The sequence below is a fragment of the Neodiprion pinetum genome, chromosome 4 (genome assembly GCF_021155775.2).
Source record: "Neodiprion pinetum isolate iyNeoPine1 chromosome 4, iyNeoPine1.2, whole genome shotgun sequence".
Classification (NCBI taxonomy): Eukaryota; Metazoa; Arthropoda; class Insecta; order Hymenoptera; family Diprionidae; genus Neodiprion; species Neodiprion pinetum.
The window spans coordinates 6,911,704-6,934,060 of record NC_060235.2 but is presented as its reverse complement, the minus strand read 5'-3'; the positions used below and the strand labels follow the sequence as shown (position 1 = coordinate 6,934,060).

The 22,357-nt window shown below is 37.7% G+C and overlaps 1 protein-coding gene across 9 annotated transcripts in view; it reads left to right on the top strand.

Annotated features, from left to right (window-relative positions):
• LOC124215857 (disintegrin and metalloproteinase domain-containing protein 10) overlaps nt 1-22,357 on the top strand; it is a 350,156-nt gene that overhangs the window by 312,338 nt on the left and 15,461 nt on the right. For all 9 annotated transcript variants that reach the window (XM_046619705.2, XM_046619706.2, XM_046619700.2 and 6 more), the window contains 4 exons: nt 2,927-3,067; nt 16,986-17,110; nt 18,088-18,216; nt 20,143-20,311. In XM_046619705.2, coding sequence (XP_046475661.1) covers nt 2,927-3,067; nt 16,986-17,110; nt 18,088-18,216; nt 20,143-20,311 — 564 coding nt within the window. The remainder of the gene's footprint in view (nt 1-2,926; nt 3,068-16,985; nt 17,111-18,087; nt 18,217-20,142; nt 20,312-22,357) is intronic.

The following is a 22,357-nucleotide window of genomic DNA, read 5'->3' as shown; positions in this document are numbered from 1 at the left end:
ACCTCATATTTGCGCCAAAGAGGCAAGCCGCGGTTTCAATGCCTGCGATATTACGACAAGTTATAATGTTGCTGCCAAGCAAAGCTGATTAAGGTAAACCAGAAAATCCTAATCCCTCGCCCGGAGCATCCGTAGTCAGCAACCGGTTTTACTTTTTCTTTTTTCTTTGTTCCTTGAGTAGGGCGAAAACTATGAAAGCACTCGAATTACTGGATTTATCGATAATCGCCGCCACGCGTCGGGTGACGAAATCCAGCTTGACGTTTTAGCAATTACTATGAAAAAGAAATAAATAATCCTCGATAAATTTACTGAAATAATTTGATTTTCCATTTTATCATTGAATTAATTAGACGTTCTTATAAATTGTAATCGATTAACTTGTGTTAGTTTATTCAGAGATAAAATATCAAACTTATAAAAAATCATTCGTGTCAAGTGTGATTTCTCTATTTCACCATCAATTGAACTTTAGAAATTATTCGTGACCTTGTCGTGTTGTATTAAGAAAAAATTCGTCGAGTGAAGATGATTTTTCATCAATTTAAAATTTATTTGCAAACCATGTAAATTCGACGTTTCGACGAAATAAGTGACAATCTTTTTAGTTTTGATGTTGTTTAAACGGCATGATTGAAGGTAGTAAACGTAAACGAATTTACATGTTTTGTAAATAAATTTTAAATTGATGAAAAATCATCTTCACTCGACGAATTTTTCCTTATTGCATCAATTAAACTTCATTCATTGAAATTTACAAGCACAAATTGTTATACTTGTTAAAATGAGAATATTATAAAATTCAGCTCAATCAGTTTCGCTCTCGCGCTTTTCGTCAACTTTGATTTTATCACAGTTTCATTCCGTCACTTTTTTCACTCGTCTCTAAAGGAAAAAAAAAAAACAAAGGGCGAGAAGATATCTTACAGTTTTTATTCAACCCTCGATAATGGCAATTACTTTCCTTTTTATCGTATTATCGGGAGCGCCGCGGTATCTCAAAACCGGTAATTTATCGTCCGCCGAGTCTCTGCTATTCAGTATAATCTTTTTTTCTAATTATTTTCCTCATCGTTTTTTCCAACCGAAGGTAACATCCACCTAATCGACGCCAAAGTGACAAAGGCTCACCCACGAAGATTGCGTGATTTCGTAACGTTTTTATACTTCTTTCTCCGTTCTCTTTTCTTTCCTTCCTTCTTGTTTTTTTTTTTTTTTTTTTTTTTTTTTTTTTATTCTCCTCCCTCTTTTATTTTTATCTTTGTTTATTTATTTTTTTTTTCGAATCTTGCATGGTTAGAAGCCGTGATTAAATGCCACCAGACACGCCAAGCCCGCGTCTTCCGTATGCACGTAAACGTACAACACGTGTGTACTTGTACGTATTTGTATGTATATTTCTAAACTTCGCTCGCTCATTCTCGTATGTGTTAAATATACGAAGCGCAAGCTCGTGCAGCCACGCCGAATGTCTAAGCCGTAATTTGATTTTACGATAAGATTCCACTGTAATACGTATATACATATGTATACCCAACGTATATATCTACTTCGTTCTAAACCAAATTAATCTGAATATTTACAGGAAACTTTTTTCTGCTCGCTCTCGGTTCAGTTTTTTATTTTATTTCTTATTTTTTTTTTTTCTTCTTTCTTTTATACTCGGTCCTTCCTTTATTTCTGATCGATTTTTCTCCATCGATCGATGGTTTATTGCATGCAAAGGTGCAAACTGTTCCTCGGCACGCGAACTGATCGAATTTATAACCATCATAGAATTGATTTATTTATACAGCTTCGTGTTATTGAATATATATTTGCCCGAGTTATCCGAAGGTGCGGCAAGCTTAGAAATTTTGTGAAATTGAACCTTTTTCATCGACATGTTTTTTTTTTTTTTTAGATGCGCCTACAAAAATTGCAATTTGAAAAACACAATTGATCTAAAACAAAACAGCTGATTTTTCATCGGTTGAATAAATATATTATATTTCATGAGCAATTTGGGGGAAAATAATTCGGTCCTTTGTTTTAATCACTCTTTTGACGATAAAAATTTATACAATTTTAAAGAGATAAAAATTTTCAGACTATGCGACGTCTTCACCCGTGCTAATTTCAAAATTGCACGTAACTGTTGCAAATGTCGTTTATAACGATGGAAAAAAAAATTTATAGGTACTGTACTTTACCCACGAATGAGAAGTAGAAGTTTTTCCCCATGAAATTTCCCCATTGATGAAATTTCGGGTTAACCGTATATGTCAAAAAAAAAAAAAAAAATAAATAAATAAATAAAATCCGTGTCCCGAAAAAAATTATACCGAGTTTTTAATTAATAGTCATACGTACAAGGAAATAGAATTTTTTTTTTTACCTGCTACATTAAAGTTAACTTGAAAACGTTTATCGTAACAAACGAATTTCACTCCGATGCAAAAAGAGAAAGAAAAACAAACTCGCTAATTTCAAATATAACAGGGGTCATTTTCTCGTGTATTTTATTATTCGCGTATAATGCATAATTAGCACGAATGATATAAAACACTTTGTTAATGAAATCGGAATAGAAGAGGAGAGCGACCGCGAAGCAAGCGAACGAGTATTTTCGTAAACACATGTACGTGTTGTACATACGATGCATGTGCATGGAGAAGGATTGCGGAAACGATTCATCGGTGTATCCGATCTATCGCGTGCGCGACATTAGATTCGCCCCCGCGGTACATACCCACTTCCGGTTTGCGTTCCAGATCAGATATCGTTTGCGGGTTTTAAAATTAATCCTCGCGATGCGACAATAAATTATTTTCCAAATTAGAAACACCGCGGGCAGTCATACAGGGCGCAGGGTTTATCCTCTATGTATAATACCTTAATCGCCGGTTCGCCGCATTAATTAATTGCCTTTTATATGACTCTGCAGATTTCAACCAGGACGGTCAGCCCGACAACATCAGCTTCATGATTAAACGGGTCAAAGTACACGGTCACGACGCCCTTCAAGACCCAACCTATCGCTTCACCGGCACTTACGGGGTCGAAGAATTCCTCGAGCTTTTTTCTGGTGAGTTGTCAACAATTTATTCTTTCAGGGATCGTCCCCGGCTATCGGGGGCGAAAAACAGCTGCACTGATGGAAATTTTTAGTTCCGGTTACCGCTCAGTCCTCGACTATTTTCATTTTTTACCACAATCAAAAAATATAGTTCTAGGTAGAAAATGAAAATTAGTTTTCTAGCTGTTACCGGAAAGTCTGGTATCCGTTACTGTTCTTTCTCGTTACGATCGCTGTTGATATATTTTCTTCCAACTGTTGCGAAAATTTAAAGCTTGTGCAACGATAAATTGACGTTAAAGCCTTGTTTGACTAAAAAAGTAGAGTAAACCTCACAAACTGATTTTGCGTTGCAATAACCGAAAAAGGATCGACGATAGCGCAAAATGGTTAGGCGTGCCTCGTTTTTCGCAATTCCAACAATATTCAAACAGTTTTTTTTAACGATACCTGTCTTACTGAATTTTTCTAGTTACTGTAACAAATGAAATTTTTCTCAGTGTGATTATTGCGATTGTTTTTTTACAATCGTTAAATTGCGCTAATCAGTAGCATTTTTCAAAATTTCAAAGCAAAACACTCACGAAGAATAGAAAATGAATTTTTAAGCGTGTATTTTTTTTTTTTACGTTCTCTTTGACGGTTGAAAATGTCTTCGAAAAACAAGGTGTACTCACGGTTTACACTGTTGTAGCCATAAATATTATATGAAACGATATTTGTAAAAAGATAATTGATCGGTATGAGAGCTGCTATTTTGCTGTGGAGGTTTTGTTTTATTGTATATTTTTTTTCTATCAAAATTTACCGAATGACAGCGGCTCGAAAAAAAATATTTCGATAAGCGTTAGAAGTTGTGAAAATTTCTGTAAATTTTGAGGCAAATGCAAGATGTTTTCGATTCATTAGCATTCTTCGATTTCTATCATGCAGCGTGATTTCTTTAATTTCTGGTTCATCAGGTAATTTTCAGTGATTTCTTGTGACTAGCTAGTCTCGAAGTAACTAAAAATTACCTAGAACTCTAGGAAAACATTTGAAATCAGAGCTAACGTTGAGAATCAATGAAAGTCACGTGTTAAACTATAAACCAATAAAATTGCGATCATTTATTTGATATCATTCACGAAATTCAAAGATTCGTGATACTCGCGAAAAAAAAAAGAAGTTCGTTCCTATTCATTGGACCCAAAATATCATCGTAGGAATTTATATTCTAAAATACGGAATAAAAATATACTTCGCAAAAACTGTAAGTCGACGTTAACTTCGGTCTTGTTTCTAAATCAAAAAAATTCGTGCAAGCTTGGCAAATTAGTTGTCGTTTTTTCACGTTCATCTTCATTAAAATTTCCGTCGAATATCTCGATGATATCCTTTACGCCCAATTTTTTTGCAATTTGATTACCTACTGCAACGTAAATTGAGGTTTCTTGTTAGGTATATAATTAGTGAAGCACGATGAAATGAATTGCGATGAACGGATAAGTAATGAAACGAAAAAAAAAAACAAATTATAAGGGAGAGTGAAAAAGTATCGCGTTTCGACTACTTGCAAGTTTATACGTGCGTGTGTGAGTGTGTGTATGTATGTACAAATAAGTTACGTATACGTGTAATAAAATGCATGAGTGTATATACCGGCAGTTGCGTTGATTAACGAGGAAATTTATAACTCGTGACGTGCACGTGGGATGTGACATGTAAGCCGCGTGCTGGAAGAAGTGAAACGAAACCTATCGAAGCGGATAATCCGCACTTATAAATTGTTGATCATCGTGAGCCTAATCCTCGGAGATGAGATACATACAGGGGAAAGCAGGCTTTATGCTTCGCGGCGTTCTAAACTACGACGTAATCCCGATTTCCGGTAATTGATTTATTGCTAGTTTTCTATCGGTTACGGTGTCGTTATCTGACGATTCAAAACTTACGAAATCTACGTTCAAATTCAAAGTCAGCGACCTTTTGGTCAATATATGAGAACGTTTTGTTGTTTTCTTAATTAAATTCCGAACTTTGATTGGAAAATTCGAAATCAGTTAGTCCAAAAATTTATTAATAGCGACCTTCGTACAATTGGACGAGTTTTAGTTAATTCTTGAATTTTCTTCAGCATTCTGCAAGTTCAATTCGTAACCCAACATCGGTTACTCCAAAAAACTAGGAATTACGATTTTCGTAGTTACTAATAAAATAAGTTTTAGTGTTTCTTGAATGTAACTCATAGCATTTTGAAAACTCGACGCCAAATTTGAAATAACTGATTTTGGAGATTCTCAAATTTTACAGAGTTTGTCCAATTTCTCGAGATTTTTATACTCGCCATTTTACAACAGCAATTTGAATGTCAAAATCGGTATTAGTACGTACTGTATCTTCAAAAAATTTAAACACCAATTTTCGTCATCCGTTTAAAACTCAAAACACATGGACTGAAGTACCACAATACAAACGATTTCGAAAAATAATTTATACTCCTATATGGGCTATTCCGCGTCAACCGGATCAGTCATCTCTCAGATATTTTTTTAATTTGGCATGTGGATTGTGTGGGACGAGTTAGATTTTTGTGCCAAAGCGCGAATCTCATAATGCAAAATTCGATTTTTTATTAACAATAACAAATTAGACTCCCATTTTTTTCAAAAATTCATAACTTCGGCAAAAAATTAGATACAATATATTTTTTTTTTTCAAATTACGCGGAAAGCTCCATAGAATTTAAAAAAAAATACGAAATGGTAAAAACAAGTTGTTATCAATTGTTTATTTAACAATTAATTTTTCAAAGATTTTCAAAACAGTGACTGACACGATCAAAAAATTTTTTTAAAATTCTGACATGTTCCTTGAACTGTACTACAACCTGTGAATTAATTCCAGAGGGGTGTTTTTCTTCGTTTTCGAGTAAAAAATCATTAAAGGTGTCGATGCGCATGAAATTGCGGCCCGCCGAGTCTCTACGTAATGGCGGGCGGCCGGTTGCCGTCCACCGCTACACCGCGGTGGCGTCGCAGCGTTATTTTAGAGTCATTTTCACGATGTAGGACATGATTGAAGAATCTGAAAAAAATACTGTACCTTCACAAGGCCTGCTCAAAGCGATAAGTGAAGTTTCAGGAATGTGTTTTTCACCGTTTTTTTATTACAGAGATTCAAAATAACGGTTACACACCATGAGAGTGCACATAAATGATAATAATTACATAACTTGCTACTTATTTTAAAATAAAAACACATTCCTGAAACTTCACTTATCGCTTTGAGCAGGCCTTGTGAAGGTACAGTATTTTTTTCAGATTCTTCAATCATGTCCTACATCGTGAAAATGACTCTAAAATAACGCTGCGACGCCACCGCGGTGTAGCGGTGGACGGCAACCGGCCGCCCGCCATTACGTAGAGACTCGGCGGGCCGCAATTTCATGCGCATCGACACCTTTAATGATTTTTTACTCGAAAACGAAGAAAAACACCCCTCTGGAATTAATTCACAGGTTGTAGTACAGTTCAAGGAACATGTCAGAATTTTAAAAAAATTTTTTGATCGTGTCAGTCACTGTTTTGAAAATCTTTGAAAAATTAATTGTTAAATAAACAATTGATAACAACTTGTTTTTACCATTTCGTATTTTTTTTTAAATTCTATGGAGCTTTCCGCGTAATTTGAAAAAAAAAAATATATTGTATCTAATTTTTTGCCGAAGTTATGAATTTTTGAAAAAAATGGGAGTCTAATTTGTTATTGTTAATAAAAAATCGAATTTTGCATTATGAGATTCGCGCTTTGGCACAAAAATCTAACTCGTCCCACACAATCCACATGCCAAATTAAAAAAATATCTGAGAGATGACTGATCCGGTTGACGCGGAATAGCCCATATGAAAGTACAATTTAAAAAAAAACATAACATTCTTATTGATTTCTTGTTAATAACGTGTACAGTTTCTTTTTCGTTTTGTTTTTGTTTTACAATCGAGTTACTTAATCGTTTTCAATCGTACATATCGCGATATATGCCATCGCCATAAAAAGTTTCCAACGATCCGTAAAAAGGAGAAGCAGAAATTTCCACAAAAATGTATATCGTATTTCACGAAACATTTCACGTCAATTTTCCGATACGTACCATACAGCTACTATACAGCACTAGAGTAAAACGACCGCGATGAACGAGAACGATCGCCGGACGTGAAGCACGGAGCTTATCAATAAAACTGTATCATGATCACGATAAAAGCCCGGAAGCCGCGGCGCAAATATCCGCGATTTTAAACTTAAATAATAAAAATCCTGAGCGATACGTGTGATTGCGCATGATTCGCAATTGCCAGCTGCAGCGGGGTAAAATTATGGGGAAAAATCATCCCTCGCACCCTGGAATTCTCCCATGCATGGATCCCATACGGCCCAACATGTGATCCAACCTCCTCGATCGGCTGCATCGTATCGAGCTTTTCTTTAACCCCGCGTCGTTTTGAATTTCATGCACGTTCCCCCGCCTCGCGAATTTAACAAGCAGCTCATCCACTTCCTCCTTTCTATTTCCTTTTCACCCTTTCTTGCTTCCCCCGTTCTCCAACTTTCGGGGTAACATCGGGTATGTATCGGAAAACTCTGATAATCCGCGTGAAAGCTCTGGAGGAAAATTTGATGTATGTTTTTATCACACGTTCTCTAATCATATGCGGTTACTTTTTTGAATTCATGGTACGTCTTACTTTTCCAATCTCGAATCGCAAGGCTTCGGATATTTGATAGTTTGGACGAAGAGAAGTATGGTCGAGTCTCGAACTAAAAGCGAACTGCATTCTTCACTGTTCACTCCGTTAACTACAGTCAACTAATAGATTGATGAAGGATTTCCAGAAGTATAGAGTAGGTGTATACCTATGGGGAATTCCAGACAATTCCATATTCCATGAAACCAGTCTTGAAGTGTTGTATTGAAAGATAGAAGTTTTAAGAATTTTTTAGGAATTTTCAGACCGTTTAAACAATGTGTTAGTTGATCAGAAAAAAAGCGAAAGTGCTAAAAAGATATCATCATTTCTTGGAATATGTAATATTTGTAAAAGAAAATAAAGTTTTTGAGAATTTTAAAAAGCTCTCTTTCAAAATACCTCTCAATATTTATAAATAATTAACTAGTTGAATGAAAAATGTGGCAAAATTCAGGGTACTGTTTCAGAGTTGAGACAATAGCAGAAAAAAATTTAAACGTGATAAAAAATTTTGAGAATCAGACGTTCGTTGGATTCGCCTGGAATTCCCCCTGTATTATGCTTACACATGTGTACAAATCTGGTGAAACTTTTGAAACATCGCATGTTTCGTTGTTTTGTGAATCATCTGTTTCGTATTTGAGATAAAAAATATTAAATTTCATTCTCTGACAGACGAACTTTAGAAAATTCGTGAAATTCTTCAACGTCAACTTCTTGTTACGAAAAATAATCAATAAAACTTTTGTGACGCTTTTTTCTAAAACTTCCTACAAATTTGTTGATCATAAATACTTACAGCTTATATTTGCATGAAACAAAACTCCGAATCGATGCTTCGGTCCAATTTCAATTCCAGATCGCAGTGTGCGTTGTTTGTAGGTTTTTTTTTTTTATTCGGCGGGTTCGTTCAATTTTACTTAACTATGACTTGTTTCATGCAAAAGACTATTTTCTACAGAATCATTGCACCAGATTTTCTTTTACTTTTCAATCCTCAATTTAATATTGCCACTTGTTGATCATAATCAATATCGCTGTAACGTTGTAAAATTAAATATTCAACGATCGAAACATGGATAAAAAAAAAATCCGTTTCAGTTACGCTGTAGAAAATAATCTGTCGATTTGAAATAGAACAAAACAAAACTAGATATTCAACAAACATCACAAAGCCGACAAATATCACAATTTGATATCATATGTTGGAATAAAACTAACAAAAAGTATCGATTTTTAAACAACCAACGTCCTCAAATATTGGAAGCATTACGCGTAACGTATCTACCCGTATCTCGAAGTGCTGTCAATATTATACACGAACACCAAGGCATCTATACACTAGTCTGCGTATCGATTCGTGCTTCGAATATTACACGAAGGTTGCTTTTGTTCGGTTAAACAGTGGAGGGAACCGAAGAGTTGAGTGCTTTCAAATGGTACAATTATTTTCGTTCCTATCGGTTCGTGCAAGCTTTCATCAGTCCGTTATTTTCCATCGTAAATGGGAAAACTCACAGAGTAAAACATCGACAAAAGAAGCTGCAATTGATTTAGGTTACACGAGAAAATCAAACCAAGTTTCAATCCACGAACCTTTTTTAATGCAATGTAATCGATTATTCGCATCAGAGAGTCATTCAATCGTATAAGTAATTGGTTCTAAATATTTGCAAAGTGTTTTTTTTTTTTATTTTTCCTCACACTTTCTATTCAAGTTACTTATCAAGGGAGTGATATTCGAAGTTTATAATTCAATGCGATTTCCTTTCGCAATAACCGAAATGCTGTCTTTTCATAATTGTACATAAATAATGTTGATCATGTTTTCACTGGCAAAATTTGATAAGAATTCGATGATAATCAATCCAACGTCGTCTTTCCGTGATGAATAACAGGTTTCAAATATAATTATTCTGACACTTCTCGACGTCGCGTAAATTCGAATGAACCTCACCGATCGAAATTGAGTGTATAAAATTGTTTGATTCAACTATTATTTTATGTGTGAGAAAAGTGACGACAATTACCAACGAAGCAAACTTAAACATGTCAGAATATGGATGTCTTATAGATTAACAAAAATGAAATAACTAACTAACTAACTGATATTTGCAAATTGACGTTGACTGTTCGAAACTACTTCGATACAAATCCGGTAATGAAAATATGAGAATTGCTTAGGTACGACAACGAAGGAAAGAATTAAACTGTCAGGCACCAAAGAAGATTTCGTGCCAGAACAACGACGTGAATTGAAAATTATTTCATTAACGGGGTAGCGAGTTGATTAAGAACGTGGGTCTTAACGTTGGCAGGGAATCGACGAGCGGCCGGGGCGATGTTGAAAATTCATTTCCCCAGGGCCCAGGAGCATATCAAGCGTTCCGAAAATCCTAGGCTATACTAGACACTATACCGCGCGCATACAATATTCGAATAGAGGAGGATACGCGATCCCAGCGGTGTCTTTCCCAAATCTGCATACAAAGCAGAATAGCTATACCCCGAGCTGTCGGACCCGAAGAAAGCTCTGTGCTTACAGACACCGGAAATCAGTGCGAAACAAGCCCGCGACACATCCGAGGATTGAGCCCAGGCTTAAGGATACACGGGACGTATAGTCTGCAGGTCAAACGACCGGGTTTGGGTTAACCGTAAGCCAGTCTTTGAACTTCCCGTTTTCAAACTTGCTCTCAAGTCTACGAAACCAACACCAACACCAACACCAACACCGACACCGACACCGACACCGACACCAACGCCAACGCCAACTCCAACAACAACACCAACAACAACCAACACCAACAACCAACACCAACAACCAACACCAACAATAACACCAACAACAACAACAACAACAACAACGTCGTTATCTTGTTCGAATTACGGAAGCACTATGTTAAATTCGTGACAATGACTAAAGAACGCCAAGTGCTTTAATACACAAAAATCACAGGAGTTTCGAACTTTTGACTATTATATTTGACCTGTAGCTATAAGGTACAGTTTTTTTCTCATCTGGCCTTAGATTCTTGACCATCGACCATAAAAATCCGGTGGTAACAATTTTTATAAAACTTCGTTCATTCATTATCAAGATATCATGATCGCTATTTTATTTTTTTCAAATTTTGTTAATTGAATAATTCGAAAAGTACTGAACCGATCGAAGCTAAGATCTAATCGGTTCTAAGTTTGGAGAAGCCGCGTCAATTGAGACGAAAATCATTGAAATGCGGTTACTCGTTCTCAAGATATCATCGGGAAAAAAAATTAATCACGTGCGTAGCGAAAACGCGACTTTTTGTTTCCGGTTGATTAGAATAACAATCTTTTTTCTAGTGAAAATACAGAAAAGGGTAGTTGAAATATGTCGAATTAAATATGAAAATTAGTCAAGGCAACTAAAGCTGATTAAGTTGAATCTGATTCATGAAAGTCTCGGTGATGTAGAAAAAAAATTTCTACCTTACACGTGAATTGTAAATAACTTGTTATCAAGAACTTCAGAAGAATCACATTATTTAACTATTTTTTCACCAGAAAATCTGTACACTTCGTCTGATTCTATTGAAAAATAACTGATTATCTTCCTAAATGAAGTTCCTAAAAAAATTTCTGATACGGATTCTTTCCCGAGTTCTTCGGTTGGAAAAAAATAAAACCGATACGTACTGTTGTAGTAATTTTCACATGTTACACTAGTCACTGAACAAGAAACAAGTTACTGTTAATAAATCATTTACTAATAAAATCAGTTCCAGTGAAAAAATAGTAAAACAATCAGATTCCTATCACGTAGTTAAGACGTAAAGATTTTTGTAGTCTAATTTCAGTGTTCTAACATTTTCTCCTGGATCAAATTAACTTTAAATATTCATTCCAATGTAAATAGATCAGCTTCAACGACACCATTTAAAGCTCTGTTTTGTCACACTCTTGTTTCAACCCATTTTCAATCCGATCACTACACATGGACCCCATACATGCATAAGTCGCAATGCATTTACTGCGGGGGTTCGAATCTTACAAGGAACATCAGTTTAATGTCCCCACTCCGATTTCGTTGCAATTCGCGCATGTTGAAGAGCGTTTAAAACTAAACGACATGCATATTTCTTTATCAGCGAAAAAACGGTTCAAACCGGTGAAAACGACTCGCAAAGATGGACATCCAACGGTGTGGATCCTCGGTATCAGACAGAAGCGCTTGATGTAATCGAATGAATCCAACGTTTTATTCATTAATAGAAACATTTCAGCGTTAAGTCCATTCAAATACATCAAGCGCTTTAAAAAAATCGACTCGCTGAGCGCCCATCTTCGGGGGTCGTTTTCACCCCCTTTAAACCGTTTTTCCTCCAATAAAATATAAAGTACGTGTCTTTCAATTTTTAATGCTCTACAACATACGTGAGGAGGAAACGAAATCGGAGAGAGGACATCAAACTGGCGTGTTCCTTGCGAGTCAGCCCGAGATATCAGGCCGATTCCGATTTGCTCAGGACCAGGTCCGGCATTCTCTGGGCGGCTACGCTGGCTCCATGAGAATCTCCAGTTGAAGCCGAGCCGCGTTACCCGCGCGAAGCGAACCATAATACCCCGGTTCATTGCTTCGTCCGATCGACCAGAAACGCCACAATGGTTTGGGCGCGCCTCCCGATAAGCGAACAACACCCCCGACAATGATAATAGTTTACCGTTCGCGTTTACGTTTCGTTTCGTTTCGTTTGGTTTGGCTTGGTTCGGGTAAATTGAGTCGGGATAGTTCGCAGCTTCCAGCTTACGCTGCTCCATCTCATCGCCGCTGCAACCCCCTAAAAACCCCGCCCGGCATTCTTATCGCCGTTTTAACACCGGGCAGTTCACCGTTACGCCGAGCCGGGAAAAGCTCGTCAAAAATGAATAATAAGCCAGCTTTTCATCCCCTCATGGCTTCTACCCCCCTGAGAACTTTAAGCGGGCGCGGTTAACCCGGAAAGAATTTTACCCTCCGATTTATACAAGTAAATGCGTCCATTTCGGAAGGAATCGATGCATTTAGATTTTAGTTTAGAATTTTTTTTTTTTCATCTTACATTCTTTACATTCCTTACGTGTTGTGTTGCCATTCATTTAACACAGTTTTTAAGCTCATATCAAGCAGGCTGCTCGGCCATAAGTCGACACTTTTTTAATTATTTTATTACGAGATTTTCGCGCATTAAACGTTGATCATTTTTCATTTTTTAAGCCATAACAATCCGTTTGGAAATGCAAAAGTAGAAAATACAGGAATAATCAACGAAAGTTTACTTCATTTCAAATTGCACTGGAACGTTCAAAAACCTGGAAAAATTTGTCTGATTTCACTCTGATCAGCTGGTTCATCTTGTCCGGATCAAGATTATTTCGATTACCGGGTTCTCTACCTCCTAGATCCTGCGCTCCGGATCCGCTTCCTGACGAAACGCGACTTCCAGGACAAGCGCTCCATAGTTCTGGCTGTCCAGGTCCTTGACCTGATGACTTTTGACCTTCCGGACTAATTTTACAGTTTACAAGTTTGATTATTGAATACGTTATGTTTTGTACCATCAAACCAATATGCGTGCTTCAGATAACATTTTGACTCAATCAGCCAAGCTCTTACCTCCCTGATTGTTTTCAAATTTTCTCACGTCACCGAACATGATTCGGATGTTTATGAAGAATTCAACAGCTTTGAGAAATTTCTTCTTCTATTTCGTCAAACAATTTAACACATTTCGTTCTGAATACTGCATAACATAACCGTGAAGGTAGAGAATAGACAGAAACGAGTCTACAAATTTCAAAGAATAAATTTCAGCTGTATTGCATTCATCTTGAAGTCAAATTCAAAATCAAATTTCTTGTGTCCCATAATTGATATTCGCATATTCGCCGCTGAAATTTTAATCATGCAGGTAAACGAAAAGTTAAAAAAAACAAAGAATAGAAAAAGAAAAAGAAAATAGTCCAAATTTGCACTCACGAATTATAGATACGAATTGTCAAATCGGTTGTCACGTCAAACGAAAAGTACAAATCAAAAACAAGACATCTTTCGATCAACCAGCGAATGAGTATTCCCTTGAAAAGTGGAAATAGCAGGAAAGGCTTTGGCTTTGGTGTACAATGTAAGCGTCGTTATCACCAGGGTGAGAATAGTGGGGGATAAGGTATCGCAGCGCCTGCAGAGTAGGTACTAGTCAAATGAAACCGTGAGGCGCCTTAAACGAATCATTCGACGGTGTAATTAGTGTTTACAACAGTTGAGGGAAACGTTTTAGTAGGCAAAGCTCTAGGTAATGACCTGGAGGGAGGGCCATTTATCCGTTACATTGAACGCCCCGCGGAGAACAACTTGAATACAACCCTGCAGAATACAAGACGAACCCCCCTATAGGTATACATATATAATCAAGCCCTGAATTTCTCCGATGTAACCGGAAAAAATGGGGCTGGGTTGAAATTCCGAATCGGATAAGTTCCGAAAGCGCAGAAATCCGAATTTTTTGATGGTGAAACTTAAAGTAAATAAATCAAACTTCGACGAAATATCGAAGTTTCGAATGGTCCGAAACCCTACGCTCAAAGTTTCAAAAGGGCAAAATTCGTGAGAAATAACGTTACGCTGTTATATATTACACTTTGAAATTTTAGGGTAGCCATCATACATTTCACTCAAAACAGACTTTAAATATATTTGTTCAATTTCGGATCTTTTATAACGTAACAACGTGTAAAATTTTATAAAAAATTGCATGAATATTTATACAGTAGGAATATTCGTAAGATTATAGATTTGTTTCAAAAGAATCAGGAATCAATCTGTTGATCAACTAATCATTCATTCATTTAACGGATGAATAACAACGAGTTTTATGATTTGAGATTTCTGATTGAAAAAGAATTCATTACAGGTTTTGGCACTTTGTTCACAATTTTATATATATATATATATATGTACTGTAAAACGACACACACGTGCACGAATTTTCGAGCTCGTTAGCTTTCGTTATTTTTTGCGTTCCAATTTGATTTTTCAAAATCCTTTATAAATTTTAATCTCGACGTCATTGAGAGCGGTATAATATTTCAGAAAGTAATACGAATAACGTTGTTTTCATCGTATTTCCCATCGGTTTGATATAACTGGAATAGATAGCGTATTAAATAAATCAAAAACGAGAATGGTCGGCGAGCCACGCGTAGGTATATTTTAATTTCAGTATTTCAACACCACGTACCTATATAACCGCTATTTTCCACTCTTCCATACGTGTATACGTAAACGAATACATACATATATATATAAAGGTATGTGCGAGCGTAGGAAATAAAAAGCGGCCTTTAAAGACGTCGTACAGAAATACACGAGGGGTGAATTCGTGCGAGGATAATTTTTTCCTCCCAATTTCGCCTCGCCTGCAGGGTATATTGAAAAATAAATTTGCGCAAAAGTAAAAGTGAGAAAAACAAAAGAACAGGAAAATTGTATTTACGGAGGGTGGATCATTTAAAACAAATAAAACAGCTGTTTTACCGATTCAGCGTCGCGCATCTCGGAGCCGAGGAGTATTAAAGCATCGTGTACGACCCCCTGAAAGCAGTAATTTCAATTTTAATTCATTTTTCGTTGTATACGTAATAACAGAATCCACGTTTTTCCAACCCCCTAAATTTTTGACACCCTATGTGGGGTAAATACACTCGTATACGTATAACTACTTGCCTAGATGCGCGTATCTCTTCTCTCGTAAACACGGCCGCTGATTGAATTATCGGTACGACGATTAGGAAACTCTGTGCACCATTTTCGCGGAAATAATTATAGTCCAATCGGATTAAGCAGTCGACTCCAGTCTTTCGATTCCGACGCCACATCTTCGCCGCTTGCGAAAGCCTCTCTCGATTCAATCATCACGTTTCAAAGCAGATCAAATGCTTCGATACGCACCCTCTAGGCCCTGATTGGATCGGAAGGAAAAATAACCTCATTATTATATCCTAAGGGCGGCGGGAAGTTTCTCAGACCGCTGATTGTTCCTACAACCATTGACACGCGATCTTCGATCGATTTCTCTCTCTCTCTCTCTCTTTCTCTCTCGCCAGCTTCCACGTGTAACTTTCGTCTAATAATCTTCTAATCTGACACCAGATATCCGTGTATGTGTGTGCGTGAAGATGAAATGCGCCTGTGTATTGAGAACACGCTTGGATTGGTTGTGTATACATGGATATATACGTATTTATGTACATATGTGTATACGTATATATGTATATACGTTCAAAAGTATGATTGATGATAAAAGTTTATTAAGCGCGCGGCGACGTAGAATGGAACTTTGTCAAAGGCCGTCTTTATTAATAGCTCAGCTGTCACTTGACATTGACGGGTTTCGCACCGTCTTTCATACTTTGCCATTGAAGAGTGGCTTATTTATTATCGAACGTAATTTTCCCGCTGTATCCAACTTGCCAGCATCGTTCATCCAACAGTGAGAAAAGTGGCATAAAATCGAGCTGCAGCATCTTGATGCAATTTTTTAAACACATGGACATCATTTTTAAGTAACTGCACTAATTGATATTCTCACAAACGCATGTTTTATTATCGAAATTAAATTGGATTATTACGAAATAAAAATTATCTTCGAATTCAATTAAATCTATGTTGGTAGTGAATAATTTTTTTTTATCATACACGCGTCATAAACGCAATTTTCGACGCCTGTAACATGTGCCTGAAATGGCAGTATGCAGCGGCGTTGCGCAGTCCGAATCATATAAAACACCGTGCACTGCTACGCATGCGCGCTTCGTCGTATAGAATGTTGTGCGTCGCTGCGCACGCGCAGTAGAAAACATAGCGCACCGCTACGCATGCGTACTCGAAGCAAACCGAACGAGGCTAGGTCCGATACACAACTGACGTTGCAGGCCATTTCAGGCAAGTGTTACGGTCATTAACATTCGTTTTCGACGCATTCGTGATGAAAAAAATTGTATGCAATTAGTGATGAAACGAGGAAATGGTGACTATTCTCTGATTTTCGTCACTCGTTGCGTAAAGTACTATTATCATAGCAATATACAATGACTAAAAATTTTTTCGCCTCCTTCACTCCATTTTTCTATACATGTGCATTTCTTTTGTACTCCGTGGACGTAATTGCAATAATTTCTTCCAGAGGAGGACTACGACGCCTTTTGCCTGTCCTACATGTTCACCTATCGGGATTTCGAGAAAGGAACGTTGGGTCTGGCCTGGACAGGCGATTTGAAGAACGCCGGAGGCGTTTGCGAGAAGAACGGGGTATGTCTGCTCTTTTGCCTCACCATCCTTGGCCGTAAGCCCGTACCGGAAATTGCGCGGGGTTATAGAGCGGTGAAATATTCTTGAAACTGAGTTGCATGGTCCGCAGCTGAATGCAGGACTGAAACTCCAAGGGTATACTTACTCGCCGTAGGATAGGAGGAGTTCCATGCACTACGGGTCGACTACTCGCCCTGATATTATGCTAAATACCGTCTGGCAGACAACGTCTGCCAGCCGGATAAAGGACTAAAAATTATTCAAACCCGTCAGAGTTACAGACATTACGGAATAATCTTCCCGTCTCCGTGTTGTCGCATCGATTCTTCAATTCGGACAACGATGTGTTAAAGTTTCGTCGATACCTGATTGCATACCTAGTGGTGAAAGAGACCGAACTTGTTATTGGGAATGATAATGTGGCTCTGTGACGTCTGATGGCAAGAATATGAATTACTCCGATTGAGCTGTATATCATTTTAAATTACATCTTTCGTCGTATTTTTTACAGTGTATTGATTACTTCCGAGAAAACTAAGACCTCACAGCTTGCATGAAGTTGTCTGTACTTTCCTGTTCGCGTAGTTGACCTAAATCTATCGGTTAACAAACCAGATCTCGACGCCATATTGCTTAGTCATGTCCATGTTTGTTCTAACTAAGAACTAAATTTTTGTAAAGCTTTGAAAAAATTTAAGAATCATATCTGTCGTGACGTTTTATAATCTCACAAAGTCACAACGATTCATTTGTATGTAAAAAGAAACGAATCGTGAACAATCATTTTCCAACTCGTGTGTTTTCTATTCACCGAAATAATTTTATTTACAATTCATTTTCAATGGATAAAAGCTTGTCACCCGCCACAGATGAATATACATATTATTAGACCCAAACGGAATGATAAGCTTTTTGGGTAGCAAAAGACTCGCGGAAAGTCTGAAAGTACGATAATTTGGGAAAATATCTGATTCCAGCATTACAGAGGAAGCATGAAGTCGTTGAACACGGGAATAATAACGCTGCTGAATTACGGAAAGCACGTTCCACCTGCGGTATCGCACGTCACCCTGGCCCATGAAATCGGTCACAACTTTGGATCGCCGGTAAGTTGTTGTTACGTGGTTATAGCTATACACAGGCCGTACATATACCTACAAGCAGGATTTCCCTCATTCCCTCGGGTTCGCGATTCGGGCAAAATTCGCGATCCCCTGGCGCCAAACTTGAGCGCTAATCATCAGGGAAGTTGGCCGTTGCCTCGACATAGTCTGTGGAATATCAATGAAATAGAGAGGCTCGCGTTAATCTCACTAAAAAGGAAAAAACCGAAAGAGAAAAAAGAGTGAATTTTTTCAGCGGTGGGTGTCATTTTATTCGGCAGTCGCATTGGCTGCGGAATTAAATCGGAATGTTGAACGAGGTATTCCGGTATTTCAAACAACATTTCACAAGCGGGCTTAAATTGTTGTCGGAGTTAAAAAATTTGGCGAAAACGTCGAAGGTATGGATCAGCTAAATCCAAATGTTTACTTTTATCCTGATACTGTAAATTCTTCGTTATAAACTTCACTAAAAATTTTGCCACTTTGCCGATTTCATTCGCTTCCAATCGACTTGATCGAACTTCCGGTATCAAAACTTATGTTTTGTACATCCTGAATATTCCCCAATAATGCGAAATCGGTTGTATGCAGAGTGAAAATCTAGATAAGAAGTATTTCGGCCGACCCACCAACTTTTGGCCAGCTTTTTGGCGTAAAAATTTATTGACAAACAACAATGCATAACTGCTTGAAAATGGTACGATTTTCGAATCTCATCGTGCAATAAACATGCCTAATTTCTAACCGGATCAAAATTTAGATCATGAAAGGCTGTCCGAAAGTTGGTGGATCGGTCAACACACAGTTTTCAAAAACACCCCAATTTCCAGCATACAGGGTTTTGAACTCACGAAGAAAACTCACCCGAGGTGAATCTTATCGATTTTCTTCACGTCTGTATGTAATGTATTGCCGTATATAAAAAAAATATTGGAAACGTTTTTTTTCATGCTAATTCAGTCGTTCAAGTGGCAAAAATAGCCCCTAAAATCTACCTCCACCACTGAATTTATTGAGATCTCCCGATAATGACATGAAATTTTTCGTAGGAGCCAATTAAATATTCACTATCAATAGACGATAATGTGCGCACTGCTTTTCAGGCGGTTATTTTAATCCACTAAATAACCTAAAAATAATCATGTGATCAAACATACTGTTACAAAAGGTGAAATAACCCGTCTTGCCCCACCTTTCCGATCTAGTAGTCGTCACAGCTAAAAGACGCACAAAAGCTTTCATGTGTCACGAAATTGAATAAGATTGCTGCGCGAGTCGATATTATTGTAAAAGCATTCTTGTTTCTGACTTCTATCTATAAACACGTATCTCTGAATTCACTTGTGCCTTATTGATCATTTCTTTCCGTTCAACGAGCCCCGTAATTTTATTCTGTAGGACAAGTTCGTTAAACTGGTGTCAGAAGTGGGATTTTTTCGAGCTTACCGTGCGATAAACTATTGCAGAGCTTTAGGCGTGAAAACGTTTCTAATTTTATTCTTTACGTACCACAACGTATCACAGAATAAAGATAATCGTCGAAGTAAGTACACCTCGGTTACTTTCCTTGTAAGTAAAACTTGTGTCGATATAACCGAATCGGAAGGCATGCGCCACCTTTAAAATTTGTGCAACCTTAGCGTGTAACTGGGGGTGGGTCACGTCGTCTGGGGTGGCTTGGGGTGAAACTGGGTGGGAGACCGAAAGCGCAATAACATATTGGAAGTGGAATCGAAAACCCATACAGTCGTACGTCACCGGAGTTGAGGCGTAACAGCTGTTGCCAGTCCTTCACGTGAGCCGCGCTCGCCCCGAACATCATCCCTCTGCCCTTTCCCTTCACCTACCCTTCGAAAATCGGCCTCTATAATACGCCCGCCGCCTTCCACGTAACGTTGCCAACATTTCCGACCGACCTTTCTGCAGCACGATCCGGACGAGTGCTCGCCCGGGGGTGAAGACGGCAACTTCATCATGTTCGCCAGGGCGACCAGTGGCGACAAACGGAACAACAACCGCTTCAGCCCCTGCAGTCTGCTCTCCATCAACCCTGTGCTCAACAACAAGGCCCGTTCGGCCAAGGGATGCTTTGCCGGTGAGTGCAGTTGGTCCTTTAATTTTGCAGGCTTGTACTTGGAGGAATTTTAAGTTCACGTGACTTTAGTAATGCAAGTAAGTAAATCAAGTAGAGTCATTGATTACGTTCGTTTCTTATCGTAATCGAAAATTAAGATTTTAGAAGTAGGCTAAACCGAGATGAAATTTTCAGCTGTCACATGCAGAAAATGTATCACGATTATCGTTTAATCCGTTTCTGGCCACATTAATTACGCCTAATCGAAGTTTGTGACCAAAAATTGTTCAAAGCTCGTGCTTTGACTTTAGTAATAATGATCAATTTTCAAACAAAGTGTGTAAAGTGTTGGCAATCATTCACTAAAAATTTCTCGACGCCGAGTTTTAGTTATGAATTGAAAATTTAAATAGATCAAAAACCACACTAATTGAATACAGAATTTTATGAAAGTTTCCACAAATGATGAATGAAGTTACCATAAGTGGTAAATCTTCCTCAAATGTTGATATTCTTCTTGGATATAATCACTCGTGCTACACTTTCTTGTGACTGTTGCGATTATTTCATTTTATTCCAACAACGCAGTGATTTTACAACTAAATAATTCGATTGGAAAAAAGTATTAAACCGAACAAACAAATTAATAATAAAATATCGAGAAAATATAGTACTTAGAACTACAATCATACCAAATAGCTACTTAAGCCACATTTTTTATGAATGCAACAATATTTAAACATTCAAACTGTAGCGATACTTATTTTATCATAATTTTCTAGTACAAAATCCTAACAAAACGAAATTACTCTCAGTGTCGTATGTAGCGAATTTGACTCAATGCCCAGAATTGTGCATGATCATCAATCAAAAGCAAATTTTAGATCTGATATCATTTATTTCATGACTCTTGACGTACCATGTACATTAGGATGGTTCAAAAATAGGTTTTGTCTTTTTTCGTTCTTATCCCCTTACGTTAGTGTTTGATACGAAAAAAATCCTCGTAAAAGATGAATTTTCTAGCTTAAATCAACATGTCGCTATTTTAATTTTTATTTCTTATTCATTTAACGTGAAAAAAATTCTCTGTTCGTTAAAAGTTGAAATATCCGTAAACCTTTCGATATCTTTTAAATTCATGCATAGATTCTTGAAGCTGATTCTTCAAATTTTCCAAACCTCTATGACAAAGCATAGTAATCATTATTAGAACACACATCACAGTCGTCTGAAAACTACTGATTTTCTCCTTTTCGGTAAAAACCTATACTCTGCCATAGAGGTTTGAAAAACTTGCAGAATCAGCCTGAAGGCTGATCTATACATGAATTCAAAAAATATTGAACAGCTTACGGGGATTTTAACTTCAAACAAAAGGTGATATTTTTCCGTGTTAAATGAATGGAAAATAAAAATTACAATAGCCAACTGTTACATTTAAGCTAAAAAACTGATCTTTCCATAGGATCTTTTTTCTGTCAATCAATAATATTTGAGGGGGTCAGAGCGTGTAAAACAAATGTTTTTTCAACCACCCTAACGTACATATAAATTCAGTATCACCCTTACGTAAGTTATACACAAATTTTGTCCAAACATTTTTCACGGGTTTGCGGAAGCCTTTCTAATCACGCCGACACATGCGGCCAAGTTGCGGTGAACGAAGCGTGAACTGGGATGTGCCTTAAGCACGGCCGACTGGCCTCGAATATTCTGCGGACAAAGTAGTGGGTCGAATCGACTAAGACGAGGATCATCTCGTCGACTCGACCGACGGCAACGGCGGAACAACCGCGATTCTCCCATTCGTTTCGAATTTTCCTTCCGCATCGTCCGCCGAGCCGAAACCCGATCCTAAGGATCCGGCGGCGTTTTAGGCGGTGAAGAGGGTCAGCCGGCTCATCTCGCCGCCTCGCCTAGTTCGGCAATAACATCCGGGCCTTCGTATTTGCCCCTGCAGTTCTCCTCCCCATCATCCCCCTGATCACCCGCTCCAGCGTAAAAGGCATCGTGCACACTTTTGCCGGATTCTTACACCCGCCTGCAACCCTATTTGCCCTTAGC